Here is a 12,394-nt window from a genome sequence, read left to right on the forward strand (position 1 = left end):
CACGTTGATTACAAGTGAGATATGTCTTTTTATTACGCTGATTTTGAATGACGATACTTGCTTCTATTAACACGGGTTCAAGCGCTCTTATGACTTGTAAATGAAAATGTATCTTATTACCATGTATCCAAGTGCTAGACATATACTGCACACCAACGCTTATAAGTTTGGGTTCTCGATTTCGTGTTTGTAGCTACTACTTTATGAGCCAACTTCTAATGGAAAACAATATGCTACAAGCAAGGATGTGAGATGTTATTAACAAGAATGATCGTTCAATAATTATTCTTTCCATCTCTTAGCGTTAGCGTTTGGACATCATGTTGGCACTTTTAATTTTGTATTTGATCTTTTTTCAATTATGAGATATTCTAAAATGCTCCCCACATTCTCTTCTCATTGTGGTTTCCTATACATGGACCCATTAGTAGTGAAATCATACTATTTGTCAATTGATTTACATTTTATTTGGATAATTAACATACTTTCTTTTCTGTTGCCAGCTTGTGTACCTTATATAAGACAAAACATTTTTTATTTGAGTTATAAGAAGTCAATATAACTTATATATTTTATGCCTTTGCATGTTTTCATTGTTCACAAGATATCAAATATGATATATTGAGAATGGCCAAGCCATGGCAAGGATGGAATTTGCGTCCTCTCAATTTCATGACTTTGACGACACAATGCAAACCACCAAGCCAAGAACTAGAGAGAGAGAAAGAGATGATTCAACACAATATCGACACGATCATAAAACACGATGGCATCCCGTGTGAGATGACCAAATCCCTCACTTGTAACTATACAAGATATCATGTAATACAACCGATTATTCGAGCTTTGCATGGTTTATACTTTTTTATGGAGAGAGTGAGAGGGAATGCCTAATTTCATCCACATGTAATGTTTTGTTTTTGCATATGCATGTTCCTAAAGAGAATGAAATAACATGTGACATAAAAGTGGAAGTCGGATGTGAAATACATAAAACATTACAAACATCCAACTCGTGAATCGTAATTAATTAAAGTAAAAGAGAGAGTCCTTATATAGTTTGATGGCCCAGGTATCCAAGGCTTTTGTATAAACACGTCGGCCCATTATCACAAACGATGAATAGGTTAATGACTAGTCTAGATAGCATTAATTATGTGTCCTTTTATAATATATAAGTGGTTGTAGACATCATTCTTACATTGATGGAGTACCTTGTGTTGAGATTAAAATCTTATTTGTTTCAACATTTATTTATCAAATTTGAGATTTCACTATACGAACAATTACACGCGAATGTGGACGGTGTAAATCCAATGGTGCATAATAATGTGCATCACACTTTTGTAGATTAATGAAGTTTAAAACCTCATGGAAGGTCGCTACAAAAATTGTTTTGTGACAATACCTAACAAATTGCTAATGCATGCAATGACCATGAATCAACCATCCAACAATGAGTACTTGTGAAGTATCTCATGCAACTTTACAACATGCCATTTGATCAGATATGAAATCCTTGAATGTTAAATGAATATTAATTACCATCGCATCCAAGTATCAATCTAGATTCATCATGGTATCATTGAGGTGTCATTGATGGTTATTTTCCCCAAAAATTAGAAAACGCTTCTCTTTAATAACCGAAAATGCACTAAAAATTATCAATATGTCAATGTTTCAAATATTATGGGGGATGATTTTCATAAATGCCTTTAGGAACAATAACAAGGGTGAGTTATCAATACGAGTCATTGAAATGAGAAACATTTATTCAAGTGGATAAGAACTACATGTGTAGTGTGCCAAAACAAAGATTGCATTTTTTCCACTACTTATATTACATATCTAGAAAGTCTTTAGATCCTCTTTGTGGATGAAAAGATAAGGAAGAAAAAGCAAAGATAACTAGTTAAAGCACAAAAGCAAGGTAACATGAGCTAGATTGAGAAGACATAAACACAATTTCTTGACTTGATTTCACACATCATCTTTTTGTCTCTCTATTATATTCAAATTACTATAATTAATTATAGCTTAAGTAATCATTATTGGTAAAATAGGGGAATATTAAGGCTGCATGTTCCATTAGCTACACACCTTCTACACCCATGACATAAAAAGAAAAAGTTAAAGTGACAATTTATAATACATTTGTTTAATTAACTATGACTTATTGCAAAACATTGAGATTCTAAGTAAAATAGAATGTACAAAAACATTATCGCTCAGATTTAATACTATATTAGTAAATTCACAGTTTTTTCCGTATTTTCACGGTTTTTTTGGGGGGGATGGAATCTGGCTATCATTTGTAGTGCAAATAATCATATTTTTGAACTCAAAAAAAAAACTGTGAAAATACGGAAAAAACTGTGAATTTACCAATTTCCTATTTATAAAGCATAAACTTAAAATAATTTCGGATTGAATGAATAAATAAAGTTCGATTGCTTATTAATGTTTAAACTATTGGAACCCTAGATATGAATTGATCGATGATTCTTTAATGATTATACACCTGGTCTATGATTTTGATTTATGTTGGTCCACATGTCCATATTGTCTCGTCCCTTGTTGTCTCTTGTGTTTTGCTCATTGAGCATCCTTTACCATTTGAATTGAATTTGACTATATATATGTTGCATATAAGAACCATTGTGCTTTTTGTTATCGTCTCTGACACCACACATACAATTGATAAATAATACTGGCATATATGATGATGATAGTATTTTGTAATCGGACGATGGATTATACTCTACAATAATTATTTTTATCATTTAGAACATTTTCATGTAAGCATTGCTTTGCATAACAAGTGAAAGAAAACCCACTAAAATCTAGAATAGTGTATCATCGTGTATTTTATATACCTAGATAAGATAATATATACATACCTCACAAACATGTGGAGACCATGTGGCATGTACTCTAACGTCTTAATTGTGCATCCTCTTATATAGAGTCTTGTGGCTCATAAATTCAACCAAATCAATTCCATGCAACTTGTCCCAAACATGTTGAGTTACAAATTTCTTAACCTTCACCATTCAATCACCCACCCATGCAAAACATCTAATATAAGATTCACGCAACCAATGGTGTCATGCCATGCCATATTGTTTTATATATTTTTTCCAACATTAATATGTGAGTGAAAAGCCATGATCACACGCGACAAATGGAATGCAGCCATATCATGATTCCGATCCTTCAAAGCTGTTTTTTTATTTGACAAATGCTCTACCACTCATGAATTAGTGCTAGATGATCCCCATGAGAGTAGAGAATGGGTTCATTCGATGATTAAATGTAGAATTGATATTCATAAGTTTTTCAAGAGTTAGCCAAACGTGAAACCTCTCACAAACTCGTGTAGACTGGGAACTTTTAGTGACGTAACCTAGGACGACATCAATATGCAAGGTAGGGTGCATGCATGCTAAACACAACGTAGACGTGTCGTGGGTATGCGAGTGACATGGTGATCGTTTTGGACTAGATAGATATGGTGTGAATCTTAAACCCATAACCCATAATTATGGGTTGGCACGTAGATGGGAAACAACCCATATCTCATAAACGATCGGGCGACGAGACACGAAAACGTGTCCCCCATTTCTCAGTTATTGCGTTGACCTTTTACCTCAAAGCATTGACACCTGATTCGGCTCGAAGCGGTGGTCAATGAGATGAGCATGAATGTGCGACCGGAGACGCGGAGACATGAAAACGGTAAGAGAGTAAAAATATGAAGAAAAGGGTGGTGGACACTATGTACTAGGATAAGGCAGCCCAATGTGAAAGCGTCCAAAGAGTAGCTAGTACTAACTAGGATTAGGCAGGCCAATGTGAAAGCGTCCAAAGTGGAGCAGCAGAAGAAGTTGATGGAAACCACTCTCTCCATGCGGGAGATCTTGCCATTGGACTGGGAAACACAGACACAGACACAGACACAGGCACAGACAGACAGAAATATAGACATAGATAGCTATGGAGGAGATGAAGAGTAGCAAGAGGAGGAGAAATATGATGATGGGTTGTCTTCACCATCACCATCACCATCACCGCCAGGAAGAAGGATTCGCACGTCTCATGACGTCCTACAGGGGTCACAAGGGTGGTGTCACGTGTCTCTGTTTCAGGCCCTTGATGAAGCATCTCGTGTCAGGTGGATCCGACGGCTCTGTTCTTTTGTGGAGCCTCTTCTGTCGACCTGGCCTCGCCAGGCAGACCCAAATCCGACCTTATCGATTCCTCGGACACCAGGTTGGTTCGTGTTCATCGTTTCGCTAATTTCCTGGAATTCTTATTTGTTGATGTGTTGATCAAATAAATACCATCTCTCACGTCTATGTTTCTTCCCGATCAAATAAAACAATTCGTCTCTTCCATTTCTATGTCAAAATTTACCCATGCATTATTTTGTGCACATGATTCGTTGTAGGGTGAGGTGTGTGCAGTGGCTGTTTCCCCACTGGATACTGTCGTGGCTTCCGCATCTAAAGATAAAACAGTGCGATTATGGATACCGACAGCGTGAGTTAATAATCCCAAATCACAATGTAATTCACCATATTATGATCTTTATTAAATCCACATTCTTATTTACATGCCTAAATGCTAAAAAAATCTTAAAGGAACCATTTAAACACTCAATGTAATGATGTAAAATTGATTACTTAATGCTATTTATAAAATTCAGGGACCTTATCTAGCCAAACCTTCTTCTTGGTGTATGCTAATCATTAGGAGTCTTTGTAGTTTCTCTCAAGTTCACTTTTTTTTTGGGTGCTATGGCTATACTCTACTGGCAACCCATTTTCTGTATTCACCAATGGATGCGGGTCAGGTTCTCCCTTAATATGCTACCGTTTTATATGCCATTGTGAAATGCGAGAGTTGAAAGCCATGAACTTCTGGTCTTCGTCAGACAACATTATCAACTGAGCTATATCAGTCAGGGCTTTATACTCTTTCCTTTTTTTTCCCATAGAGAGAGTGTTACATATTTTATTGATCCATAGATATGGGACAAAACCACCTACTTCTCGATTTTATCAAATTACATGGCGTATGTAGGAATTGAAACTCGATCCTATCTAACAATGCATTATATATTTTAATCTTAGTGTTAAAATGTATTGTGTTATCGGTTCGTTAATCTTGTAGTCTTGCATTTTATCAAATGACATGGAGTATGTAGGAATTGAAACTCAATCCCATCTAACAATGCATTATATATTTTAATCTTAGTGTTAAAATGTATTGTGTTATCGGCTCCTTAATCTTGTAGTCTTGCATATAAGAAAACAAAATCATATATCTAGACTCTTGCATGGCCTCCTTGTGTACGATAAAAAAGCTTGTTCATTTCTTGCTACGGACTTTAGAACTTCGATCGTATCTTACAATACGTTTTATCTTTCTTATCCAAGTGTTCAAAAGGTGTTGTGTTACTGTCTGATTGATCTTAGTGTTCTTGCATACGAAAACAAAACCATATGTCTAGATTCTTGCAGTGGACCTTGTAACAATGCATTAATTTTAATATTGCTATTTACTTTAAAAAACAAAGCCTTTTTTATTGAAGTAGTTTTCAGAATCCCAAACAAATATATTAGAATTTATTTGCAGCGAAGGAAGAAGTAGCATCATCAGAGCACATAGTAGTACTGTGAGAACAGTTGCTTTTAGTCCAAATGGAGAGTGCTTGCTTACAGGCTCTGATGACAAATCCATAAAGGTCATCACAATTGTTATTTGGATTTTAACATTATTGCAAACTTAATGAAAAAGAGAGACTCACCACCCCTAAGATTTTAAACAAAATACCCCTTCATTGTTTTTACAACTTAGGAATATTGTGATGTTTTTTCGGTCATCAGAATTAGATTGCACCAAACACACCCAGCATAAAATCGTAGATTAAAATAACAATTAAGTGATTTTATCGAGTTGATATGTATAATATACTAAGGATAAAGGTAATGAAGTCTATTAATGACTAACATTATTAAGGCTATTAAAATGCTAGATTTGGGATGTTGAGACAGAGAGATTTATTGTCGGATTGAATGGGCATATGAACTGGGTTCGATCAGCAGAATTCAATTCAAACGGGCGGTAATATAAAACACAAACTTCTTAATTCACTGCAAATAAATCTAAGTAAAATCAGTAAACCCTTTCATTTCTTGAAATAGAATATATGAAATACAGGTTATGCTTTTGTAAAGCTTTTAAGTGATTACTGAATGCATGTATGATTATGGATGTATCATTAATTTAATGAGTTTGTTGTTAACATGCAGGTTAGTGGTATCTGGAGGAGATGATAAAACTGTAAGGATTTGGGATGTGGAAAGACATGAATGCATACACACATTTAATGACGTTCCAGGGTAATATAGCAGAAATCCCAATTCATGACATTTTAAAGTATGCATTATTTATGTTAAGAAGCTTGACTATGAACCTATGATGGGGATTGTTTTTGTTTGGAGTTTTTTCAAAATTTAATTGAAACATTGTAGACACTTTAATGGCGAATAAAGTTATCATAATATGTTCATGTAGCATGGTGACTTGCACTCGCTTCCACCCAAATGGAACTTGCATTGGAACTTGTGGTGTCAATCAAGCTGTTCAGGTGCATCAATTTGAAATTGTTAACTTCTTATAATCATACTAGTTAAAACAATTCAAATTTTCTCAATAACTTTTGATACATAAGATGAGAAGTCACATTCCATATACTAATGTTTTAATCGATTATCATACAAGGTCTCAGATATGGGATATCCGAAGTAAGATGTTGATCCAACATTATGCCGAAAATGCAGGGACATTGAGATCAATTTGTTTCCACCCATCAGGAAATTTTCTTCTCTCAACATGTGATGATGCCACTTTAAAAGTAAGTTTAGAATGTGCCAATGATTATGAGTACATATACACTTGAACAAAACAAGGCCATATGATGTATGGATATCCATGCACGATTAGCTTTCAAAGGCCTTTTACAGTTATATTGCTATCACAATAAGAAGATAAAACATAAATATTTTTTATCCATTTTTTCAACTATATATTACAATCTCGCTAGTATATGCATATAATATCTACATACAATTAGCTTTTTAGGGCCTTTTACAGTTATATTGCTATCACAATAAGAAGATAATACATAGATTTTTTATACATCTTTTCAACTATATATTACAATGTCACTAGTATGTGCATGTGTTCTCATATACTTACAAAGATTTTCATTACATGCATATGGCCTCATAAGGTATGGGATCTTAGAGAAGGACAGATTCTCTACATGATCAAAGGCCATGAAGGAGCAACCACCAGCGCAATGTTCTCGCCAACAGGTGACCACTTTGCATCTGGAAGCCAAGATGAGCAGGTGAAAGAAGCTAAAGTCATACATCTCTCTAATGCAAATAGTTCAAATCACAAGTGAAAGCTATCTACTGTATACCTCACTTACCATTTAATATAGCACAAAATCAAATGTTTATAAAGTGAAGAGCTATCATATGCAAATATGTTCAAATCACAGAAAGTATATAGAGAGAAACCTACCATATTAGTTATACCTCTCCATTACAATGCAAATACAAAAAAAAACACAAATAGTGAAACTTATCTATCTATTAATTGTCTCATAGTTTCAAATTGTAACAAAGCAATAATGTCTCCTAAGTCTTTCTTGTTACTTAAGTGTTGTAGGTTATGCTTTGGCAAAGCAACCTCAAGCAGTATCAGAGGGGTATAATCCTATTTAAAAACCTTATTGAATGTTTAGGGTTAGGTTTTTCTTCTTCATGTTCTGGTTTCCATCTCTAAATTAGTAAAAAAACCGTCACTTTTTTTTGTTTACTTCCAGGAAGAGATTTTTCGTGTTTTGTACCCGAGAGAACTCACCAAAAGAAACCATCACCAAGTATAGAGAAAAAAATGCCATCTCCAAATACAGAGAATTTCTCTTCAAATATGGAGAAGAAATTCATGTCTACGGCATCTGGTGATTTTCCAAAAGAAACCATTTCGTTGCAGTTATCTGGAGGGATTAAGGTAAAAATCCTCAAAAGAGGCATTCAAGACCTTGTTTTGACAAATGAAACTGTAGCAATGTTGAAACAGAGAGCAACATGACAGTGTCTGATGACAGTATCCAGACACTATATTTCCTTAGAACTAACGAATCTTAGAAAAATAAAAGTACTCAATGTTGTTACCATTTGTAGTGTTTGAAAGTCTACAGAATGCTCTTAGAAAAGCAGAGCATTACCTTAAATTTTCTTCTTCTTTGTTTTAAGGTAGAAACAGAGCATTCTCCCTTCTTTTTTTCTATTTGTTAAATACATCTGCTTTCTTAGCCTTTTTATTTAGAAGAACACGATTTCCTTGAATTTTTGTTTGCTTAAAGTTTTACATAATGAAAATCTTTAGAAACACATGATTTTTCTTATATTCAACATCCATATATGTCTTGGAAACACAGACATTTCCTTGGATTTCAACTTGCTTTAAGGTCCACATAACGTCACCAAAGTAGAGAATATTTTCTTTGTTTTAAGTCGATAAAAATGTTTTAGAAACAAAAGCATTTTCTTTGAATCTGCTTTTTTTCCAAGGAACCTAAGGATGCATCTGGAATAAAATGCATTTTCCTTGGATTTTGTTTGTAAGTACTTTAGGTCCATATATGTCTTAGAAACACAGACATCCATGTCTTTAGATTTCTACTTGCTTTAAAGGTCATATAATGTCTTAGGAACATACAAATTTCCTTGGCTTTTAAGGTTCACATAACTGTGTCACAGAAACCTAAGGCTGCTAAGGAAGAAACGAAATCTTGGTCATACTTGCCTCGAAGCACCAGTGAATACCCAAATATTCAAGAGATACCAAATTGTAAGGACATCAAACAAACTTCCGAAGAAGACGCGAAGCATACATGCAAAAAACATTATATCTCAGATGCTTCTACAACGATCCAGTCACGCAAAACTGAGGTCGCCACACAACCTGCTATTCTGCACAGATCGGTCTCAGCATCGGACGTGAACGTCAGCAGCACCTCAGAGGACGAGGCGCTTCTTGGGGTCACACTTAATGTAAGAATGAAAATGAACTTAATGTAATCTTTACAATTACAATTCTAGTCTGATTAATAATAAAAAAACAGCCAATTTACCATAATAGAGTTTTTGTCTCAGTCATGATTTATGTCTCTTATGTGATTGATAAGAAAGAACCCAGTTATAATATTTTATGTCCAATTAATCTCCATTTATGAGATTGGAATAAATTTTTGGATGCAATATGATTTGTCTCTTCATTTATATGCAGCATTTGGTGAGCCAAATTGATACACTTACCAAATCGATGGCCCTATTTGGGGACAGGCTGTCACATATAGAAGACAAGGTATATATATTTTATTAGATTTTCTCCTTCACCTTCTTGCTGTCAGTAGTGTAAGTTTGATCGATTGTCTGTCTTGGACATGTTAGGTTCTGGATATGGAGAAAGCTTAAGGTCTCCTTTAAGAACTTGAGCACATTCAAGAACCATGGCTTTCGTTCCCTGTTTCTCTAGTAATAACATGTACTATTGGTGGGAAATACCTTCATACGAGGTTAAAACCCACAAAAGAATGTGATGTGACTTCTCTATGGACAATAAGGTGCTTAAAAAGTGCTCCAAAAGGTTGTGTAGCTAAAGAAGGCTCAATACTTTTTAAGAATTATGGCATAGATATGCGCACACACAAACACTCACATATGTACATTCTTAAGCTACATTGTAACATTGCTTAGCCCTTACAATGAGCTAATGCAAGACTTGATGCCCACAAATATAAAATACATAGTTGCAATATATATCTTCTATATTGAAGTATCAATGCCCCAGAGTGGTTGTAATCATAGTATGTAAATTTCGTGTTCGTCTAGTATAACATTCGTTTTCCTACGTTGGAAAACGAATGCGAATGTTATCCAAACGTTCTTGTGGTTTTTTTTTTTTCACATTTTTTAAATGTTTATTTATTTATTTTTAGGCTTATCTACCTCATAATAAAAATAGTTAATCCAAAAGTATGCTATTTATCATTTTTTGAGGGTGTTTTTCTTTCGCGCGAATGATTGAACCATTCATGACTGCGAATGCACGTATGGTACGTATGGTTCATACTATGGTTGTAATCATAACATAACAAATATATGTTTGAAGTTGGCCATTACAATTCAATATCAAATCTATATGTATGTCTTCATGCATCACTAGTTTTTAGTTGTTGATAGGAATACATGAGTGGGTAAAAACATATATTGCTGTGAGGTAATTGATAATGCATTCTTTCCTTATTGTTGGGATTTGTTTATTTGAGTTTGTGATTCTAATTCAATGAGTAAAAATATGCACAGTAACCAAAGGATAAAGAAAGAGACAAATTGTGTGCCTCTTGCAGGTGGCCACACATGGAAGGATGTCTCATTTAGTATGTATGTAGCGATAACAGGATTCAATTCATGTGCAAGCTTTGGTGATCTCATTTTTATTGTCATTTGAAGTATGTCTAACATCAAGAAATGTGATGTTGAAATTGTTTGAAAGGAAAATTATTTATATCCTAGAATTATTAATGCACATGGATATACTTGTTATTTATTTATTTATTTTTCCAAAAAAACACTACTTCGCATTAGTTTGCAAACAAAATTACATCATAGAACACCCAAAGTTCTTCTCACCAGCCCTCACTCTGGCCTTCCCACCAAAGTGGACATAGTCCCCACCTCATTTTCAACAAACGTATCCAAACAACTCCAATAACCTAATAATTTGTACCATATCTATACAGATTTACAGCACCTAGACGCTGTTGGAAACCGGAAACAGCCATCGGGGTGCTTGGTAGTTCCATTGAGGCCCTGATGAGGATCTGCCCACCATAGGAGAATTACCCCATTTCAGCAAGAACTTTGATCGAGATCTTTCAGCTGCATCAGATTCCCCCTTGATTGAGTCGTATCGTCCCCGCAGCCAAGATACCAACTCAAACCAGATATTTAATAATACCTCACCGCTAGGGATCTTTTGTTGTTGAAAAACAAATTTACAACGGTTGGTCCAAATGTGCCAGACCGATAAACAAGACACCATCATCCATATCTCCTCAAAAAATTCTGAGTTAGTGCCATGTCGAACTCCAGCCCGTTGAAACACCTTGCCATCCTGCACTATAAAACCATGTCCGTGGGGATTTAACTGTTCAGCCCAGCCTTCCCCTGTTAACTTCAGCCCTTGTACGGACCCCCATACAACTCTCCCATTCACTCCGCATGCTGCCACTATCCTGAGACTTCTACCCCAAATGTTAATAGCCTCGCAGCAGTTCCAAAAACAATGATGAATTGATTCCAATGGGTGTCCACAACTTTTGCATCCAGCCTCACCACCACGACACCTAAGCCACTCCCCCACTGGCACCGCTTTGTGGCTAAGAAGCCACAACCAAAGCTTTATTTTTTCTGGCATATCAAACGCCCATAGCCTCCTCCAAAACGACTTCAACCAGTCATCAGAAATGCCTTTATCCTTCCAACTATTGCGAGTTAGGCCAGCACCCATCAATTTAGAGCCAATGATTTGCCTTCCTAGCTTGGTAGTGTACTCGAAAAACCGTTCAAGTTTGTCTGTACCCGGTTTCTGCCACCACACCTCTAGTGGATCCCAATCCAGATCACATATGGGCTTGTTGTCAACTATCCAGAGTTTACGATCAGATTCCAGCTTCCCTGGGTCTGGGTTTACTTGCCACTTCTTACCTTCCAACATTGCCACTCGCACTACCAACCATTGGCCATTGTCTGCCAAAGCACTTAGGTTGCCCCACAAACGATACTCATTAGATGGGCACCTGCCTCGGATAATTTGCGCATCGCCCTCACCTACAAACCACCCAAACCAGACCCCCTCTTCTTCATTCAGCCTAGCTAGACCATCAACAACCTTATCTATCAAGTGGGTAACCTTTTCTAGCCTGCCGGTAAATCTAGGACTTCCAACCAGACCCTCCCTTCTTCTCCTTTTGAACTCCTCCCAGTCTCTTACTGAACTAACATTGTACCCTACCATTTTTCCCCATGGCAAGTATTTTTTCTGACCAAGCATCATACCATCATCACTTCGAATCCTGGGGTTCCAAAACAGAGGTTGACGGAGTTGTTCCTCCATTGTTTTTGGCTGCATTAAGACCAACCCCTCTCTTAAACTTGACTAGGCCCTCATTATGGTGCGGGCCACCCTATCCTCCATGCTAGTAGGTCCTTTTAACGTTAGGCCTGGACTGAACAACCACCACATC

The 12,394-nt window shown here is 36.0% G+C and overlaps 1 protein-coding gene and 1 long non-coding RNA gene across 3 annotated transcripts; one reads left to right on the forward strand and one right to left on the reverse strand.

The window, feature by feature from the left end:
• The first annotated feature begins 3,957 nt into the window (after positions 1-3,957).
• Positions 3,958-9,916, forward strand: LOC147869815 (uncharacterized). 2 transcript variants are annotated; one of them, XM_087333445.1, is made up of 13 exons: positions 3,958-4,272; positions 4,451-4,542; positions 5,641-5,749; positions 6,041-6,129; positions 6,318-6,407; positions 6,583-6,655; positions 6,797-6,922; positions 7,301-7,420; positions 7,747-7,786; positions 7,904-8,091; positions 8,844-9,137; positions 9,373-9,450; positions 9,537-9,916. In XM_087333445.1, the coding sequence occupies exons 1-13, from the start codon at positions 3,997-3,999 to the stop codon at positions 9,558-9,560; spliced, it is 1,599 nt and encodes a 532-aa protein (XP_087189571.1). In that variant the 5' UTR covers positions 3,958-3,996; the 3' UTR covers positions 9,561-9,916. The 2 variants fall into 2 exon arrangements, with proteins under 2 accessions (XP_087189571.1, XP_087189579.1); XM_087333453.1 differs by lacking the exon at positions 5,641-5,749 and having other exon boundaries at positions 4,133-4,272.
• Positions 7,051-9,568, reverse strand: LOC147869816 (uncharacterized). The gene is made up of 2 exons (XR_015531314.1): positions 9,402-9,568; positions 7,051-7,400 (listed from the first exon to the last, which is right to left on the reverse strand). It is a non-coding gene; the product is annotated as an uncharacterized LOC147869816 (long non-coding RNA).
• Positions 9,917-12,394: the final 2,478 nt, after the last annotated feature.

Source organism: Azolla caroliniana, unplaced genomic scaffold, assembly GCF_043228905.1.
Source record: "Azolla caroliniana isolate FFs.n. ecotype wild unplaced genomic scaffold, voAzoCaro1.0.p SCAF_1, whole genome shotgun sequence".
Lineage (NCBI taxonomy): Eukaryota > Viridiplantae > Streptophyta > Polypodiopsida > Salviniales > Salviniaceae > Azolla > Azolla caroliniana.

What these genes read in the sequence shown, in the direction of transcription:
- LOC147869815 (XM_087333445.1), top strand. Translation starts at nt 3,997, where the DNA reads ATGGAGGAGATGAAGAGTAGCAAGAGGAGGAGAAATATGATGATGGGT. An exon ending in GTGTCAATCAAGCTGTTCAG is followed by an intron (nt 6,656 to 6,796) that starts GTGCATCAATTT and finishes ACAAGGTCTCAG; the next exon opens with ATATGGGATATCCGAAGTAA. An exon ending in TTCTTGGGGTCACACTTAAT is followed by an intron (nt 9,138 to 9,372) that starts GTAAGAATGAAA and finishes ATTTATATGCAG; the next exon opens with CATTTGGTGAGCCAAATTGA.